Here is a 20,623-nt window from a genome sequence, read left to right as displayed (position 1 = left end):
TATTATTGGTAGATGAGCATGACCATGCATGTTCTGCGCCAATTCGATGAGCACTATATATATGTAGATTCTTTTTTCTGAAATAGATATTGTACTGATGTATCACAATGACAAATATACACCCAGCCGTTATATATGTTGATAGGTAAATGATTACTCTACGATAATATCTCTCCTGATGACTCTATAGAGAGAGAGAGAGAGAGAGAGAGAGAGAGAGAGAGGAAATAAAGCAAAAAGGAGTATGTAATTGTTGTAGAACAAAAATGTGCATGATTATCACAACACAACCAGGATCACAAAATATCATATACCCGCAACTACTCAGTCTAGTGAGTGGTGCTGAGAGCACATGGCAATTTGATTTGCTGCTACTGGAACTCTTCACACCCCTCGACGCCGAGCTTTGCGAAGGCTGCCACGAGGCTCGGTGCCACGTTGGTGAGTGCAAGCCTTAACCCAGTGGAGCACGGGTGCTTCCTAGTTGCTTCAGTGGCATGGGCATCGTCGACAACATTTTCCTGCAGCCACGCGTTGCATGTCCTGAGCACAAACCTTCCCCGACGGCGGAAGTGTTCCTTGACGAATTCCTCAAATCCCCGAGGTGGCCGACAAAGAAGGTGTTGCATAGTCCGAAGGGTTAGTAGGTAAGCATTCTCATTGTAGGGTAGCGCATTGCGGTGGCCCTCTGGTTTGCCAACCAATGTCTCATAGCCGGCCTCATTGTAGTATGGTTGGTCATTAAGGACGAGGCCCTGGATGGAGACAACGACTTGGAGCAGGCTTGAAGTTGTCGGCGACCATACCTCAGTGTCCTCGCCACCGAATGTGTTTAGCAGGCTAAGGCACACTGTACCACACTCATAGAGGTTGGGATTGAGGCGTAGGCCAAAGGAGTGGTAGTACACTTGCGGTGGGGCATCCGGGTACGATGGAGGTAGCTGCAAATCGAAGAAGAAGAGGCCGTGATGGTATGGTGTCCCACTCGCGCCCACCATCACCACCCGAAGTAGATCCATGCGGTCCTCGAACGCTCGGACGTAAATGGTTTCTGCACATTAAATAGTTGTGTATTAAATTTTGTAGACACATGGACCCATGTGTATTTTGAGGTGCGCTCACATACCTGGTAAGCCGTTCTCCAGAATTTTCCATTCTTTTTGCACTGTTTTGGCCCAACTCTTCCCACGACTAGCGCCCTGCATTTCCTGAAAAAGAGAGCATTCATTGAAGTTCAATATTCTGTAAAATTTGTCTTATTATGACTTGTAACATGTTGTATGGTCATTACTTAATTTTAAGTCAAAGGGATTCAATTTTATTTTGCAGTAAAAAGTGAATGCCACAGTTAAGCTGCAGATGGATTCCAACGTTAGACAAACCATATTGTGCATGCAAACTTTCTTTACTCTAACCTTAACTACCTCCCGTTCTTCATCGTTTTCTCTAACAGAAATATAATTACCTTGTCCGTAGTGTCAAGGTAGTGGTGATCCAAAGGGCTAATCTGCAGTACATCAAAACATGGAAAGCAGAACGGTTCGTCGCAGAAACAGGTAGCATCTGCATCCTTCATTCCCTTGGCAAAACCATGGCTGGTCACATCTACGGCAGCATCGCTGGTCTCCATTGCGGCACCACCGATACTATCATCATTCGTGTGGGCGGGTAACTCTGAGCTTGGTAAGGACGACGACCAGGGCCACCAGTTCATCAAGTATCCTTTACCTCGAGCCACCACGTCGCTGGTCAATTGGAGGAAAGACTGGAATGAGAAACCTAAAAGGCTTGTCCTCGACATTGCCAGGTTGACATCATCGACATCGTTATTTAGATTCTGAAGATTGATTTCCTAAAATTAGATAACACATGAGGTGAATCCATCCATATAATAATTTATATCATAGTATAAAAAGTACTTTGGTGCCTGCGAGGAGAAACCAAAATAGTCCCCTCACCTCATTGTTTGTCGAAGTGGATAATGTTAGAAAGATAGATTAGATATATACCGTGTTGGCAGCAGCCGTTTCTTCAGGTGCATCATCGGTGCCATCATCCTCTACCCAGTCGCCCATTTCAAGCCATAGCTCCATGTAGTGCTCGTCCTTGACGACGGTGATCTCATGGGGCAATACCTACAGCATGCCCACACAAATCAAGAATGGCTAATGAGTTGTGTAGAGAATTGTAACATAGGAAGTAGTTGTAGTTGCCAGGAAAGGTATTAGAAGCTATCCACGTACCGTTGACATGCTACCATCACCCCACTTGACTTGGACGTGCCCATTAGGAAGTTCAACTACACGCCCCACCCACGAAAGATCAGCATCAACACCATTTTCCTTCTTCTTTCCCTGTAACAACGGTGTGCTTTCACCGTTGTTGGTTGATCCTGATGGTAGGAGACGAATGACTATATCTCCATAGTAAACAGAGTGGCTAGAGTCTATCTTTAGGTCGTAAGCACTGACGGTGTCATCGCACTCCACCTCCTTAACCTCGTCAGGGTGCCTTGTCGTCTTGAACCATGACACACAAACTGTCTGATCCTCATACTGCAAGCTCTTGACGATGCCCACGCGCTCCATTGGTCTAGTTCCAGGAGCAACATTGTCATTATTGACACCAGTAGTTGTCATGTCATTAGGATCACCAGTAGCGTCAACGGAAGCATTAATAGGAAGAGCGTTCGCGACAACATGCTGTCCCGGGAAGAACTCTTGCTCATTCACGATCCCAAAGGGGACGAGGGTTGCTGAAGGTCTGCCATGATGCCGTGTGCCATCCTGCCACAACACGTCAACGGTGGTGCAAGTGTTGGCGACGACCATGGGAAACTCCACCTCCACATGTCTCATGGCTTGCAGGTGCTTGCCCCATCTGTGTCCCTCAAAGCGGACCTTCCTTAGCTGCTTCCAATAAAACCTCACATCATTCTGCTTTGTGGGTGGTACCACCTGGGAGGTTGATGCTTCACACTCGTCTTGATTGTCTTGTGAACATGCACTGTATTGCTCCTCCTCCTCCTCCTCCTCCTCCTCCTTATTATCATCATCATCATTGTGTTGATCAGGAGCAGAAGTTGCATCCCCTTCGGTCGAACTAGTTTCAAGAAAAAAACAGCGGTCAGCAAGCCCCCAGCAGCAATTGTACGAGGCGCAGAAGAATGTTAGATCGTCTGGGTTCTGGTAGGCCGGAGGAGCGGATGCCTCCACTAGCTCCATGTCGGTGCCACAATGCATCGATGCAACCCAGTAGACGAGGACGCCAGACGTCTCCACCTTCATGATGGTTCCTATTTCTCGTTGAGGATGCCAATAGCCATTAAGCCACCGCGCCGCCTTGAAGACTGAACAACTATCCGACCCGGTGACGTGTTGCCCCTGGTGGAATCGACTGTTCATTTGGTGGCGATGCATCCTCACCATGGTGTAGCTGTCAGGCACTCTTTCTAGGTTCTTGGACACGGCCTCCGCGTCGGTGACCCTGCAGACTGCTCCATCCTGAAACAACACATCAATGTCGATATACACCTCCACGACCCGGCCGAGCCACGGACCGGACACGACAAAGTCCCCGAGGTTGAGGCTCCTGACTCGCCGCAGGCTAGACGGGGACACTCCCTTGATGATCTTGGTCGCCATGCCGTTGTTGTCGAGCTTGGCCAGGTTGAGCAGGGTGTTGACGCCGGTGACGACGCCGAGCTGGCCTTCCATGTCGGACGCGGACGCGACCACCTGTCCGGGGTACAGGTGGCTCCTGTCCATCACCTTGATGTCGCTGACGCTCTTACGCACAATACAGTCATCGATGCGCAGGAGCTTGAACTTGTCGACGGGGAGATAGACGTTGCCCACCTTGGCCTCCGGGAGAACGAGGCCACGGTCGAGGACCATGCGCCCGAAACTCACGAGGTCGAGACGGTAAATATTTGGAGATGGAGCCGCAGGGACGACGTCCATCGTAAGCGACTTTAATTTCCGGCGAGAGCACGCGCGCCGGAGGATTTGCTAGAGCTGATCGATCTCGCACACGACGGAACGGAAGCTGTACGTAGATATATCTATATAGTATATGCCCCTGTCCTGAGTTCTAGCCTAATACGGATGAGGCTTTTGTTCCTTTCTTTTTATACAATATAAAAGCAATAGTACAATTTTTTTTCTTTTGAAAAGGAAATATCATATAGGCGTCTCGGAAGCAAGCGTTGGTCTGATGGTCTCCTCGTTCCCCGATCAAAAATCCCAGCGCCCCACCCCAGGGCGACGTGCAGCACCATCTCATCGCAAGGTATAGAATGGGAGAGGGAGGTGGTCGTCCGTCGTCGCTTCATGGCTGCATGCGGCATGACAGCAACTCCGCGGCGACCCAAATGGTACGCACGTGTTGGTATGCGTCGAAACCAACCACAACCCAACTCGTTGACCTAAACCTAAAAAGTATCCACTCAGTGTATGTCCGGACATATTTCAGACCCAAATTTATGACCGGTTTGCCTTCACACGGACAAGGGATGGACACGCCGCGCGTCTGCTCGATGTCCGCCGTGGCCCCATCTGTCGGCCGCCCAACTGCTGCCCGCGGTCGTATTAAGCGCAACCACCTACCTCCGACCCGCTTGGCAGCGGGTAGAAGCACCGGGTCGCCGTCTTTTGCAAGCACAGGGGAGGGGGATCCCGTCCACATTTGGCCAAGCTTGCTTCCTCCCCAGCGACACCAAAACACTAGCCATGGGTTTCTTTGGCAAGAGCAAGGAGAAGCTTCACAACGGCGCCAGCTTGTCGAGCGCGCCTACTCCACCGCCTCCGCCGCCGGCTCATCCATTGGAATGTCGTGCTCCACTGGGCACGGGAGGAGGAGGAGGAGGAGCGCGCCCGTCGTGCAGCAGTGCAGCCTTAGGGCAGACGGCGGAGGAGGCGGCACGGGCGTGGGAAGCTGCATTCATGTGGGTTGGGCTGGCGCCAGAATTGATCGGCCTCACCTGTTCGGGGAGGATGATGACGCCTAGCGCAGCTGGCGCTAGGGCGCAATTTTTTAATTTAAATTTTCTTAATGTTAAAGTGGACTTTGGCATGCGATTAATGGCCATTTAATGCTTAATTAAGTTAAATTTGAACGTATGTGGTATGTATTCTTTTGGCGCGAAAAAAATGCATCGGGTCAGCTTGGTGTGCAAGGGCCTGACCCAAACGAAAAAGCGAACATAGCCGTCCACTGACCCACCCAAACGGACCAAAAGCGGATAAAATGTGCGTCCGTTTGGCTCAGCATTGGAGTTTCTCTAAGGGCATCTCCAACTGTGACCTGCAAATTTCCTCCCGCACTCGTCCACAAATACGAATGCGGGAGGCCGCCATCCAACGCCGCGCGCATACATTTAAACCCAGGTTTCAACTAACCAGATAGAATTCATGCAAACACAACGGGATCCAGAACCGGTGTTAATGCCGGAGCGATGACCCTCAGAAATTGCCAGAGATTGTCGACTCTGGTTAATTCGTGGGTAGAACCACTGGTACGAATAGTACAACTTTAGTTGCAATTAGCACACCTTCCAAGTTGCTTAATGGCGGAGTATGGAAGGCTTGCGCCCTCTTGTTAGGGTTTTTCTCCTCTCGGGGCGATCCTGGTCGCCGCCGTTGAGTTCTGTGTTCCCCTGTCTCCGCCGCGTTCCCCAGCCATCTATCCTTGATTGGGGGGCGCCCCAGCGCTCACTGGTTCAGGCGGCGGCGGGGAGGGGGAGGATCTAGGGTTCCTCTGGAAGGCCCGATAGTGTTTGTCGGGTTAGGGTTTGGAGTTAGATGGCATCGGACGGAGCTTTGGTGTCTGCTACGGCTGGATCGCCGGAGGTGGATGATGTGGCAACTCTCATGAAGGAGTTGGGTCTGCGAGAAGAGGATCTCGACGACGTGGTTTTCGAAGATAAGGAGGCGCCATTGGAGGCGGCTCGGTGGATTGCGCTCATGAAGGTCCACAGTGCGAAGACCTACAGCCAATATTGGTTCTTCAAGAACATGAGAGCAGCATGGGATCTTGCCCAGGAGGTTCGGTTCAAACCATTAGAGGAAAACCTCTATACAGCTCAGTTTTCATGTTTGGGAGATTGGGAGAGAGTAACCCAAGAAGGGCCTTGGCACTTTAGAGGAGATGCGGTCATCATTAAGCCGTATGATGGTCTGGCCAAACCTTCCACTGTTCAGCTTGACACAATTGAGATTTGGGTGCAGATTCATGATGTGCCACCTCTATATGCTCGTCTAATGCCATCTTTGGCAGCTAAGATAGGGGAAGTGCTTTTCATTGAACCCCAGTCACAAGATTTTACGGGGAATTTTCATCGTGCATGGGTGAGGATCAATGTGACTAAGCCGCTAAAGAATGCAGTCTCGATGATACGGGAAGGAAGAAGGCAAATTTATAGGGTGAAATACGAGAAGCTCCCCGATTGGTGTGCGGTGTGTGGCATGTTAGGCCACTTGTTTAAGGAACATGGCAGTGGTGTCCACCCTCCTTCGGCACTGGTCTTCAAGGATCTAAAGGCTACTTGGGCTATGCGCACAGGTCAGGGTCCTGGAGGCGGCCGGGGACGTCGAGGTGGCCGGGGACGTCGAGGTGGCCGAAGAGGAGGCCGTGGTGGAAGGGATGGCAGCGCACGGAATGACCACAATAATGCTCGGGCAGAGGCCGAGTGGGGCACAAATGATGATTTGCACATGTCTGATGCGGAACTCAACAGGAAGAGGACACAGATGAATGCAATGGCGAATTCTCATGTTGCAGCTCCGGGTATTGGCGGCGTGTTGGCGCTGCCACCGCCTCAGATACCGCTAAGCCCACCCCAAAAGCAGGATCTGAAGAGGGCAAAAACGGATATGACCGGAGAGAAGAGTACACATGTGAAGGTTGATAACAAAACAGGAGACAAGTTACTGGAAGCAAAATCGGCGGACTCCCCCGGGGAGTACCGCCGAGCACAATGAGTCTCCTCAGCTGGAACTGCCGCGGCGCGGGCAAGGCCGTGACAGTCCGAGAGCTCCGTGAGCTAGCACGGAAATTTGCCCCTACCCTGCTTTGTATTGTCGAAACCCAAATTGATAGATTTAGGGTAGAAAAGCTAGCAAGTACTCTTGGTTATGACAATGCTTTTGCTGTTAGCAGTCAAGGCCGCAGTGGTGGTCTTGGGATATTTTGGAATAATCCAATAAAGGTTGAAATTTTGGGCTACTCGATGTATCATACAGATTGTAAGATTGAGGAACAGGGCCATGATCCCTGGCGCGCCTCGTGTTTCTACGAAGAGGCACAGACACAACTACGCCACCAGACGTGGGACACGATGAAAGGGATTGCAAGTTCTAGTGCTCTCCCTTGGATTTGTTTTGGTGATTTCAATGAAGTTCTACATCCAGAAGAACAACAGGAGTTGGGGAACGCAGCAATGCCCAAATCCAGGGATTTCGAGAGGCGGTGGATGTTTGCATGTTGGAGGACATTGGTTATCAGGGCAACTTTTGGACCTTTGAAAAAAGGGTAACAGGGGGCAGCTACACCCGGGTCTGTTTGGACAGAGCGCTAGCTTCTTCCGAATGGATGGTGAGATTTCCCAATGCAGAGGTGACTCATCTAACTGCGGCCACTTCTGACCACAGTCCGATCTTGATCACGATGGACGTTGAGCAAGTTAGGCCTCCAGCAAAACCTCCTTTCATGTACGAGGTGATGTGGGAAACACATGGCGAATGGAATGACACTCTTAAGCATTACTGGAGTGCTGATCAGCCGGCCTTGAGCCTGGAGGAGTTACGGACTAAACTAAATGACACGGCGAACAATCTAGGCAAGTGGAACAGAGAAACTTTTGGGTGCGTCCGAAAAGAAATCAAACAGCTGTTGAAAGATCTTGAGCGGATGCGTGGGGATCCCACAAGGATAGGACCAACACACCCTGAGATCAAAATCAATGAGAGACTTGTTGAGCTTTACCATCGTGAAGAGCTTATGTGGAGGCAGCGTTCCAGAATAGAATGGTTATCATCAGGGGACAAAAATACCAAATTCTTTCATCTTCGAGCGAGTAAGCGGAGAAAGAGAAACATGATAAAAGCTTTGGCTAACGCGCTTGGGGTGACTGTTGAGGACCCGGCTGAGCTCAGGGTTTTGGTAACAGATTTCTACAAGACCCTGTACACCTCCGAGGGGGTGACAAATATGGAACAGGTCCTTCAACATGTACCCACGAAAGTGACGCAGAATATGAATGATATGCTGATGGCACCGTACACAAAGGAGAAAGTCAAGACGACGCTCTTTCAGATGGGAGCGACCAAGGCACCAGGGCCAGATGGTTTCCCAGCACACTTCTATCAGAGACACTGGGAAATCTGCGGAGATGAGGTCACGATGGCAGTATTGCAGATAATTAAGGGGGAGGAAAGCACAGAGCGTGTAAATGACACGGTGCTCGTTCTTATTCCCAAGGTGATGGATCCAACGCTCCTTACACAATTTCGTCCAATAATCTTATGTAATGTGTTATATAAAATTGCATCCAAAGTTATTGCAAACAGGTTGAAAGTTATCTTGCCGGATATAATCTCAGAAGAGCAATTTGCGTTCGTCCCAGATCGGATGATCACCGACAATATTATTTGCGCTTATGAGTGCCTGCATTTTGTGAAGCGAAGTAAAGCAAAGAGCAATAGTCATTGTGCGTTGAAATTGGATATGATGAAAGCTTATGACCGTCTGGAGTGGTCCTATCTTTAGGCTATCATGATCAAGTTGGGTTTTGCGCAACAATGAGTAAATATTGTTATGAGTATGATCAGCTCGGTGTCATTTTCAGTGATGTTTAATGGAGAGAAACTTGAATCCTTCAAACCTTCACGAGGCATCAGACAGGGAGATCCGATCTCCCCCTATCTTTTCTTGATTGCAGCAGAGGGCCTTTCATGCCTACTAAAAACCAGTTCACAGTCATCTGTGCTTGAGGGGATTAAGGTGGCAAACACAGCTCCGGCTGTTAACCACCTCCTCTTTGCGGATGATAGCCTGTTGTTATTCAAGGCGAGTACAGAGGGGGCGGTTGAGGTTTCAAACCTTCTGGAGTTGTACTGTAATTCTTCGGGGCAGCGTATCAACCATGACAAGTCGTCCATATTTTTCAGTAAAGGTTGCCCGCAACAGTTGAGAGATAGTATCAAAGCAATTCTACAAGTCCAAAATGAATCATTGAATGAGCGCTATTTGGGCATGCCAACTGATGTGGGGCAATCAAAGATGAGAACGTTCAAATATCTCAGAGATAGAGTTTGGGAAAAGGTGAAGGGATGGATGGAAAAACTCTTATCGGTTGGAGGAAAAGAGGTTTTCATTAAAGCAGTGGCTCAAGCCCTGCCTGTCTACTCAATGGCCTGTTTCAGATTACCCAGAGGCCTATGTGAGAACATCTCCTCCATCATTCGGCAGTTCTGGTGGGGAAGTAAAGCGGGGAAACATAAACCAGCTTGGGTGGCTTGGGACATTTTGACACGCCCAAAACATCTTGGAGGCCTCGGGTTCCGGGATATGGAGGTTTTTAACCTTGCTTTGTTAGCAAGGCAAGCATGGAGGATACTTCAGGATCCTGATTCACTAAGCTCACGGATTCTCAAGGCAGCTTATTTTCCTCACTCATCTGTAATGGAGGCGGAGCTTGGCAATAGACCTTCACAAATTTGGAGAGCAATTCTTGGTGGAAGAGGTATGCTTAGGCTAGGCCTTATCAGGAGGATTGGTAATGGGCAAACCACGCATATATGGACGCATAATTGGTTACCACGACCGGGGATGATGAGGCCCATTACGCCTATTACTCCGAACCCTCCACAGTTGGTCTCAGAATTGATGCACACAATGACAGCGAGCTGGAATGAGCAGCTGGTCTGAGCGGTGTTCCTGCCCATTGATGCTGAAGCTGTGCTAGCTATCCCGTTATGTACAAGAAACGTAGAGGATTTCTGGGCTTGGAGCGGAGAGCAGAGAGGTTCATTCTCTGTCAAATCTTCATACAGAATTATTATGCAAACCAAGATCTCGAGGGAGGACTGGATTGAGGAACGTGGTGGTTTTTCTGTGGCGGACAATGCAAAAACGGAATGCATAGAGCTATGGAAAACAGACATACATGCTAAAATCAAGTTGTTTCTTTGGCGTTTAGCTCGGAGCTCAATTCCAACATCTGACGTTTTGGAGCATAGAAAGATGTCCACATCATCAACGTGCGCGCTATGCGGCGCGATAGACTCGTGGAGACATGCCTTACTGAACTGTTCGATGGCTTGCAGTGTTTGGGCACTTGCGAACGAGGAAATATTGGATCAGGTCAGCCGTTTCGACACTGATAGTCGGGCGACCCACCACTTTGACAACATTTTGACTTTCGTTTCCTTTGTGTCGCAATTCTCGGATCTTCTGTAAACTTCGTCCAGTACCTTAATATGTACCAAAATTTACAGGCAAAGCTAAAAACAAAATTTGTATAGTGGAAAGCACGAAACATTTGTATCACAATGTACCGAAAAAATGATTACGAAAATGCTAGGAATTAATATTTAGAGTGCAACGCTAGATAAATCACAACCTTATAGTCCCTCTGTCCGGAAATACTTGTCGAAGGAATGGATATATCTAGACGTATTTTAGTTCTAGATACATTCATTTTTATGCATTTCTTCGACGAGTATTCACTAGTGCAGAACCGGGCTTTAGCGCCGGTTCGTAAGGGCCTTTAGTGCCGGTTCCACAACCCGCACTAAAGAGTGGAGACTAAAGATCTTCCCCTTTAGTACCGGTTCATCACGAACCGGCACTAAAGTGCCACCACGTGGCATGAGCCAGGCCCGGGTGCGTGTAGGACATCAGTACCGGTTGGTAACACCAACCGACACTAAATGTTTGGGGTGGTTTTGGTTTTATTTTTTATTTTTTCATTAATTTCGTGTTTTCCATTTAATTCTTTTTTGTTTGCTGGTATTTTATGATACTACGTATTGTACATGTTATGCACATATATAAATAAATTTTCTCGTAGAACCGATCATAGTAACACCTTACTCTCTGCAAATGGCACCTTACTCTCTGCTCTCCTTTTCTCCGCCGCCATAGTAACACCCTAAAAGCATGTCACTCTTAAATCTGCCATAAAGGGGTGAAACATATGTATATCAAGAAACAAAAGCATAATGAAGCACTCTGCAGTATCTTACAAACAGAACATGATTTCACTTTCTTCTTTCCTTTTGATTAATAGCCAACTAGCCTTCATAATTTTGATGCTCCATTATATTTTAGTTATAAAGATACGAGAATTTGCTAACCCTGTAAGGCAACTAAACAGTAATCACTAAATTGTGCTGATATTAGCTGTACTTGGATGAATAAAATCCATGCTTCATTGTTTCCAAAAGAATGAAGCGGGTAATATCCTTAAATTGGAAATGTTAAAACAACGGTTCTTAATGGGAAATATTTTGGGTGCTAACAAAAAAACAGTAGATAGCCTCAAGCAGCATAGGAGAAAACTAAACACTGAAACAGAGACCAGGTCTCTTCTAGTTTCAGATGAACTAATAAAACATGCATGGTATAAAGCGAGCCATGCACAACCATCAGGAAGTTACATTTTCCAATGAAACATCATTTTTGTCCTCGGCTAGAAACTGCACAAGCTGCATGCGGCCTGCTAGCAAATTAATTCAAAAATGTACTAGGGTAACTTACTTTTAATTTATGTTACCTTACAAAATAAATCGGCTTCTCTATGAATCTCATACAAGCTAAGTTCCACAACAATTTCTCAAGCTCTATATTATGTGCCACCTCAGCAGCTTGGATATCAAATGTGAAGAAAAAGGAAGCATCAGGCAGTTGGAAAAAAAAAGACACCTCTGCATCTTCAGAACAAAAAAGTAGTATGGCTGTCTTACATGCGACATTCATCAGTAAAAGAGGAACTGTGATCCACTTCAACAGATTAAATTGGACCTCTGCTCAGCACCACAACGGCAATGATTTGCCCTCCAAAAAAAGCAGAAAAAATAGTAGTTGTATTAACAACAATTAGCTTCTTTACATGCTGAGCAACACCCGCACACATTGGGGAGAGCTCTCTTAGTCGGGTTCTCGAGTTCGTGAGGGTGCCGAGGCGAACTCTTGGCCAGAGATATAAGGTACCTGCAGATCCTATTAGCATTAGGTCAGAAAATTAATCAAACAAATGTCTGCTCTAAAGAGCTTGCCCAAAACAGAACTGTGTATCTCTAAGATGGCAAGTGAAAAAAGATACTAATTGTTCAATGCAGTGCAGATATTAGCAGGGCCGGAGCCGGGGGGGGGGGGGGGGGGGGGGGGGAGGGGGGAGGCACCCCCCCCCCCCCCCCCCAATGATCGACAATTTTAGTAGCAGCGATGAGTAATTACCAATGAGATGGCCCTCCCTATACTCAAATCCTGGCTCCGCCACTGGATATTAGACATTCCAATGAAAGTGAAAAATGCAACATGCTATGAACAAAACAATTCACGATTTGTAACACCAAGTCAGAGGCAACCAATTGCCAGAAGATTATTACTTTCAAATAAAAAAGAGAGAACATAACAATGATTAGAGTGAGACTTCAGAGTTTAAATAGAGTAGCATCACTATCCAATTTGGGATTTGGGCAAAAAAATACAATTACTGGGCATCACGCCCATCCATAGAGGTGGCGTTGAAGAGATTTGTATTGAACTCACTAACACGTACTAGAGCAAGCAGCCGAGGCCGCCGGCCGGAGGATAGCACGAAGCGGTCGTGGTCAAACCAGGGCCGCCGTGAGCACTACTCAGTACTCATAGTGCCGCCGCCAACACCACTTGAACTGTCGCCGCAGCCAGCCGACCACCACAAGCCATGCTTCCCAACATCGAGGCCACGCCGCGCTCACCTCGCCGCCATGGCCACCGAGCACCAGGCCGTTGCTCCCCATGACGCCCAGCCTATCCGCCGACCACCACGCCATCATTCCCAGTGCCCGCTCACAGAGTCGTCGACCACCACGCCGCAAGCCAGCTAACGGAAGTGAGTCGCCGCCGAAAACCGCAGCGATTAGAATTGGAACGGGGGAGGCGGAGTGGGCTAACCCCACGAACAGAAAACAGCTTTTGCCAAAGTAAGAAAAGGGGAAAACTTACCTCGTCACATAGAAAACTTACCTCGCTTGGTACAGCGCGTGGGTGGGATCGATCAAACCGAGAGAAAGGTTGGCTCGGTCGATCATCTCTACTATTAAAGGAGAACCTGCGGTCGTCTTGATGGTTCGACCTCTCGTTCGATCCCCACGTACGATCCCTCTGTCCCGCGCGACTCACCCAGGCTCCAATCCCCGCCTCGGAATTAAAAACGAAAAAAGAAAATCGTAAAAAAAAAAAACTACTCCCCACAATCACACGTTCCATGCCCCACCCCTACCACCGTCGTACTCCCTGCAGGCAGCTCGGCCCCGATCTCCTCCGCAAGGTGGCTCTGAGCGTGACATCTATCTCCCTCCCAATTCCTTCGTTGTGTTCTTTATTTTTCAGATAATGTTCAGAAATTTAACAGGCGGAGAGTGTACTGCTGTGCCAAAACTTTCAGTTACTGTGCAGAATTTTTGAGCTATTGTCTAATAGTTTATATAGAATTTGCTATTCTGGACGTGCACTAATTGTGGATTGTGCAGATCCCCTCACCCACTTAAATCCTTTTTCTGACGAATTGTATTGGTTATGCTCAATCATCCTGTTACAAGGGCATAACCAAGTGGGTAAGATCAAGCACCAACAACTGTTGTGCTCTGCGAGGTTTGCAAATTGAACCCCGATATTGTGGCTTATCCAATAGCGCGAGTGGTTTTTCACTATGTAGATTTAAACTAAAACTTGTTCAAGTGTGAATTAATGTATTGATCTCAATTCTATTATTCCAGATCTGTAGATGCACACGAGTTGATATTACAATACCATAACACAAGAGGTATTGTGTACTATTTACTACTCTGTTCAGAGTTTTAGATTTGGCCCCTTGTATCGAGAAGCCTTGTTTTTTTTTCTGACAATGATGTTTGCAGCTGAGATTTCAGACAATACGAACAGTATGCTTCAGTAGTGAAAGCAACGGAAGTATCTTTGGGGGGAACTCGTGTGGCTTGAAACTTGGTTGAAACCCTAAATTTGGGCCCTTACATAGGTACAGTGATATGCTGCAATGTTTAGGAAATGTGCATGTTGATTATATGAGGGTCTTATAGGCTATAGGCCATGGATTTTTAATTCTGCTTACATGTCAAGGATAAGACAATGGTCTTGGTTATATAAAAAATGAAATATAGGTGAAGCTTCAAAAAACTGGAGCATACACATACATTTAGAAGTTGTGCTCAAAGAATTTGCTTTATCTAGAGGAATGTACAGTCTATACTTGCACAATATTTTCTTCCATTTTCCTTTACTGAATTTACAATTCACATAAAAGTAAACTATTAAGCAACTATTCCCACCTTACTGTAGATTTTCAAAAGTTGGTATATGCTTTTAGAAAGAGTCAATTATACTACTGGTGCTAGAACTTGACATGAATGGTCACTTTAGTGCTACAAGTTGTGGTGTACATTGAAGTGGTGCAAAAACTTGGCTTCGCGGTGCAGATACGGTACAAAACTCATTTGTATACGTCCACGGCGCTGATAAGGCATGTCAGCGTGGCGTGGGGCCGCTGTCAGTGACCGGATGTACAGGGTGTGACCTGCTCTTTTTGTAAAAAAATCTCAGCTTTTATTTTTTTCACAGAAAAATAACACTGGGAGGCCCACATGTCAGAAGCAGCACAAATCGCTTTGTGAAAAAAAAATACCACGGGGCTTTGGACCTAGAAACCGCAACGGGCAATGTCGTATTACGTGCACAAGTGGGATAGGTGCATTCTATAGCTTTTGCTAACAGCGTAAATTAATATTTTTAACTCATCAACTGAAAAAGGTACCCAAGGGGCTCGAACCAGCGACCTGAAAGATCTCATCTCAGGAATTCAAGATTAACTACCAGAGCCGCCAATTATATATATATATATATATATATATATATATATATATATATATATATATATTCCTTAATTAGACAATATATTACTTGTGAGTGTTGCACATGATTTTTCATAAATCATAAGTATTTTGTTTCCTAAAGTTCATAAACATTTTCAAAAATGTGAAAACGTTTATATGCTACATCAATATTTTATTAAAAAATATAAATATAAAAAATTATACAAATAATTATCTACATATATAAAAATAATTGTTTATATAATTTTCAAAAATATTAATTTATTTTTAAAACGTTAATATTTTATGAAAAATGCCCGGGGAAACCTCGGGTATGATCTTTATCTTTATTAGTATTCTTGTTCCTGGGACAAATATTGCCATTTATTGTTTTCAATAAATTTAAACTTTTAAATACATTAATATTTTTATTTAAAAAATATATTTAGTTAAATATATTTTACCTTGATTAAATATATTTAATTAAATGTTCATATAATTTGAATTAACATTTTTAATAAACTACTAATGCAATATATAAATTTGTCATGCTTTTGGATAATGTTTATGTACTTTTAGGAAACAAAATATTTATGCTTCATGAAAATTCTTGTGCATATTTGTAAATAAAATATAATATTTTCTGAATAATAGAAATGTGACCTCAATATAAAAGAACCATTAGCCTATGTATATTTTGTTTTGAGCAAAATTAGCCTATATATGTATAAGAAACAATCTTCGTCGGCTGTTGGTTTACACTATTGGGATAGGAGGTCGCTGGTTTGATTGCTGGAACTTTTTCATTGGAGTTTAAAGTTGTAATTTATGCTATTAGGCCAAACTGGTATAGAAAATATTTATTCTTGTAGAGCACTAAATCTCATCAGGCCTGGTGGTTAATCGCTAATTGGGTCGCACCATTTTCATTTGTTTTAAAAAAATCAATGTACATTGTTAATCTAAAGAATGTATAATTTGTTGGAAATATGCCCTAGAGGCAATAATAAATTGATTATTATTATATTTCCTTGTTCATGATAATCGTTTATTATCCATGCTAGAATTGTATTGATAGGAAACTCACTTACATGTGTGGATACATAGACAACACCATGTCCCTAGTAAGCCTCTAGTTGACTAGCTCGTTGAACAATAGATGGTTACGGTTTCCTGACCATGGACATTGGATGTCGTTGATAACGGGATCACATCATTAGGAAAATGATGTGATGGACAAGACCCAATCCTAAGCCTAGCACAAAGATCGTGTAGTTCGTATGCTAAAGCTTTACTAATGTCAAGTATCATTTCCTTAGACCATGAGATTGTGCAACTCCCGGATACCGTAGGAATACTTTGGGTGTGCCCAACGTCACAACGTAACTGGGTGGCTATAAAGGTACACTACAGGTATCTCCGAAAGTGTCTGTTGGGTTGGCACGAATCGAGACTGGGATTTGTCACTCCGTGTAAACGAAGAGGTATCTCTGGGCCCACTCGGTAGGACATCATCATAATGTGCACAATGTGACCAAGGAGTTGATCACGGGATGATGTGTTGCGGAACGAGTAAAAGAGACTTGCCGGTAACGAGATTGAACAAGGTATCAAGATACCGACGATCGAATCTCGGGCAAGTACAATACCGATAGACAAAGGGAATTGTATACGGGATTGATCGAATCCTTGACATCGTGGTTCATCCGATGAGATCATCGTGGAACATGTGGGAACCAACATGGGTATCCAGATCCCGTTGTTGGTTATTGACCGGAGAACGTCTAGGTCATGTCTGCATGGTTCCCGAACCCGTAGGGTCTACACACTTAAGGTTCGATGACGCTAGGGTTATAAGGAATAGATATACATGGTTACCGAATGTTGTTCGGAGTCCCGGATGAGATCCCGAACATCACGAGGAGTTCCGGAATGGTCCGGAGGTAAAGATTTATATATGGGAAGTCCTGTTTTGGTCACCGGAAAAGTTTCGGGTTGTATCGGTAACGTACCGGGACCACCGGGAGGGTCTCGGGGTTCCACCAAGTGGGGCCACCAGCCCCGGAGGCTTGCATGGGCCAAGAGTAGTAAGGGACCAGCCCCTGAGTGGGCTGGTGCGCCTCCCACAAGGCCCATGGCGCAGCTAGGCACAGATGGGCCTAAGGCCCACCCTAGGGCGCGCCCCCCTCTCCCCCTCTTGGCCGCCCCCCTTTCCCATCTAGGGCTGCCGCCCCCCTAGGGGTGGGAACCCTAGAGGGGCGCACCCTCCTCCCCTCCTCCTATAAATATTGGGCTGCCCAAGACACGCGATTTGATCTCTCCCTGGCGCAGCCCTACCTCTCTCCTCCTCGTCTCTTGCGGTGCTTGGCGAAGCCCAGCTGGAGTACCACGCTCCTCCACCACCACCACGCCGTTGTGCTGTTGCTGGATGGAGTCTTCCTCAACCTCTCCCTCTCTCCTTGCTGGATCAAGGCATGGGAGACGTCACCGGGCTGTACGTGTGTTGAACGCGGAGGTGCCGTCCGTTCGGCACTAGGATCTCCGGTGATTTGGATCACGACGAGTACGACTCCTTCAACCCCGTTCTCTTGAACGCTTTCGCATAGCGATCTACAAGGGTATGTAGATCCACTCTCCTTCCCCTTGTTGCTAGTTTCTCCATAGATCGATCTTGGTGACACGTAGGAAAATTTTGAATTTCTGCTACGTTACCCAACAGTGGCATCATGAGCCAGGTCTATTGCGTAGATTCTATGCACGAGTAGAACACAAAGTAGTTGTGGGCGTTGATTTTGTTCAATATGCTTACCGTTACTAGTCCAATCTTGATTCGGCGGCATTGTGGAATGAAGCGGCCAGGACCGACCTTACACGTACTCTTACGTGAGACTGGTTCCAACGACTGACATGCACTAGTTGCATAAGGTGGCTTGCGGGTGTCTGTCTCTCCCACTTTAGTCGGATCGGATTCGATGAAAAGGGTCCTTATGAAGGGTAAATAGCAATTGGCATATCACGTTGTGGTTTTTTGCGTAGGTAAGAAACGTTCTTGCTAGAAACCCATAGCAGCCACGTAAAACATGCAAACAACAATTAGAGGACGTCTAACTTGTTTTTGCAGGGTATGCTATGTGATGTGATATGGCCAAGAAGAATGTGATGAATGATATGTGATGCATGAGATTGATCATGTTCTTGTAATAGGAATCACGACTTGCATGTCGATGAGTATGACAACCGGCAGGAGCCATAGGAGTTGTCTTAATTTATTTATGACCTGCGTGTCAACATAAACGTCATGTAATTACTTTACTTTATTGCTAACCGTTAGCTGTAGTAGTAGAAGTAATAGTTGGCGAGACAACTTCATGAAGACACGATGATGGAGATCATGATGATGGAGATCATGGTGTCATGCCGGTGACGATGATGATCATGGAGCCCCGAAGATGGAGATCAAAAGGAGCAAAGTGATGATGGCCATATCATGTCACTATTTGATTGCATGTGATGTTTATCATGTTTTTGCATCTTGTTTACTTAGAACGACGGTAGTAAATAAGATGATCCCTCATAATAATTTCAAGAAAGTGTTCCCCCTAACTGTGCACCGTTGCGACAGTTCGTTGTGTCGAAGCACCACGTGATGATCGGGTGTGATAGATTCTGACGTTCACATACAACGGGTGTAAGACAGATTTACACACGCGAAACACTTAGGTTAACTTGACGAGCCTAGCATGTACAGACATGGCCTCGGAACACAAGAGACCGAAAGGTCGAGCATGAGTCGTATGGTAGATACGATCAACATGAAGATGTTCACCGATGATGACTAGTCCGTCTCACGTGATGATCGGACACGGCCTAGTTGACTCGGATCATGTAATCACTTAGATGACTAGAGGGATGTCTATCTGAGTGGGAGTTCATTAGATGAACTTGATTATCCTGAGCATAGTCAAAAGGTCTTCGCAAATTATGTCGTAGCTCGCGCTTTAGTTCTACTGTTTAGATATGTTCCTAGAGAAAATTTAGTTGAAAGTTGATAGTAGCAATTATGCGGACTAGGTCCGTAAACTGAGGATTGTCCTCATTGCTTCATAGAAGGCTTATGTCCTTAATGCACTGCTCAGTGTGCTGAACCTCGAACGTCGTCTGTGGATGTTGCGAACATCTGACATATACATTTTGATAACTACGTGATAGTTCAGTTAAACGGTTTAGAATTGAGGCACCGAAAACGTTTTTGAAACTTCGCGAAACATATGAGATGTTTCGAGGGCTGAAATTGGGATTTCAGGCTCGTGCCCACGTCAAGAGGTATAAGACCTCCGACGTTTTTCTTAGCCTACAAACTAAGGGAGAAAAGCTCAATTGTTGAGCTTGTGCTCAGATTGTCTGAGTACAACAATCACTTGAATCGAGGGGAGTTGATCTTCCAGATGAAATAGTGATGTTTCTCCAAAGTCATTACCACCAAGCTGCTAGAGCTTCGTGATGAACTATAATATATCAGGGACATATATGATGATCCTTGAGATATTCACGATGTTTGACACCACAAAGGTAGAAATCAAGAAGGAGCGTCAATTGTTGATGGTTGGTGAAACCACTAGTTTCAAGAAGGGCAAGGGCAAGAAGGGATACTTCATGAAACGGCAAATCAGCTGCTGCTCTAGTGAAGAAACCCAAAGTTGAACCCAAGCCCGAGACTAAGTGCTTCTGTAATAAGGGGAACAACCACTGGAGCAGAATTGCCCTAGATACTTGGTAGATGAGAAGGCTGGCAAGGTCGATAGAAGTATATTGGATATACATTGTGTTAATGTGTACTTTACTAGTACTCCTAGTAGCACCATGGTATTAGATACCGGTTCGGTTGCTAAATGTTAGTAAACTCAAAATAAAAGGGTGCGGAGTAAACGGAGACTGGCTAAAGATGAGCTGGCGATATGTGTTGGAAGTTTTTTCCAAGCTTGATGTGATCAAGCATCGCACGCTCCCTCTACCATCGAGATTGGTGTTTGCGTTGAGCATAGACATGATTGGATTATGTCTATCGCAATACGGTTATTCATTTAAGGAGAATAATGGTTACTCTGTTTATTTGAATAATACCTTCAATGGTCTTGCATCTAAAATGAATGGTTTATTGAATCTCGATCGTAGTGATACACATGTTCATGCCAAAAGATATAAGATAATAATGATATTACCACATACTTGTGGCACTGTAATTTGAGTCATATTGGTATAAAACGCATGAAGAAGCTCCATGTTGATGGATCTTTGGACTCACTTGATTTTGAATCACTTGAGACATGCGAACCATGCCTATTGGTATATATGCATGAAGAAACTCCATGCAAATGGACCGTTTGGACTCACTTGATTTTGGAATCACTTGAGACATGCAAATCATACCACATGGGCAAGATGACTGAAAGCCTCGTTTTCAGTAAAATGGAACTAGAAAGCAACTTGTTGGAAGTAATACATTTTGATGTCTGCAGTCCAATGAGTGC

The 20,623-nt window shown here is 45.7% G+C and overlaps 2 protein-coding genes across 2 annotated transcripts in view; one reads left to right on the top strand and one right to left on the bottom strand.

The window, feature by feature from the left end:
• The window catches only part of LOC147977817 (uncharacterized), a 131,840-nt gene that overhangs the window by 34,858 nt on the left and 76,359 nt on the right, over positions 1–20,623 (top strand). The gene's annotated exons all lie outside the window — the stretch shown is intronic.
• On the bottom strand, positions 372–3,962 carry LOC125547635 (putative ubiquitin-conjugating enzyme E2 23). The gene is made up of 5 exons (XM_087516464.1): positions 2,244–3,962; positions 2,010–2,135; positions 1,466–1,852; positions 1,127–1,208; positions 372–1,051 (listed from the first exon to the last, which is right to left on the bottom strand). The coding sequence occupies exons 1-5, from the start codon at positions 3,960–3,962 to the stop codon at positions 372–374; spliced, it is 2,994 nt and encodes a 997-aa protein (XP_087372590.1).

This window comes from Triticum urartu, chromosome 3A (genome assembly GCF_056163025.1).
Source record: "Triticum urartu cultivar PI428250 chromosome 3A, HENAU_Tu73, whole genome shotgun sequence".
Lineage (NCBI taxonomy): Eukaryota > Viridiplantae > Streptophyta > Magnoliopsida > Poales > Poaceae > Triticum > Triticum urartu.
This window is presented reverse-complemented; position numbering and strand designations above follow the sequence as displayed.

What these genes read in the sequence shown, in the direction of transcription:
- LOC125547635 (XM_087516464.1), bottom strand. Translation starts at nt 3,962, where the DNA reads ATGGACGTCGTCCCTGCGGCTCCATCTCCAAATATTTACCGTCTCGAC. An exon ending in AAACGGCTGCTGCCAACACG is followed by an intron (nt 1,853 to 2,009) that starts GTATATATCTAA and finishes ATCTAATTTTAG; the next exon opens with GAAATCAATCTTCAGAATCT. An exon ending in TCTGGAGAACGGCTTACCAG is followed by an intron (nt 1,052 to 1,126) that starts GTATGTGAGCGC and finishes TTTAATGTGCAG; the next exon opens with AAACCATTTACGTCCGAGCG.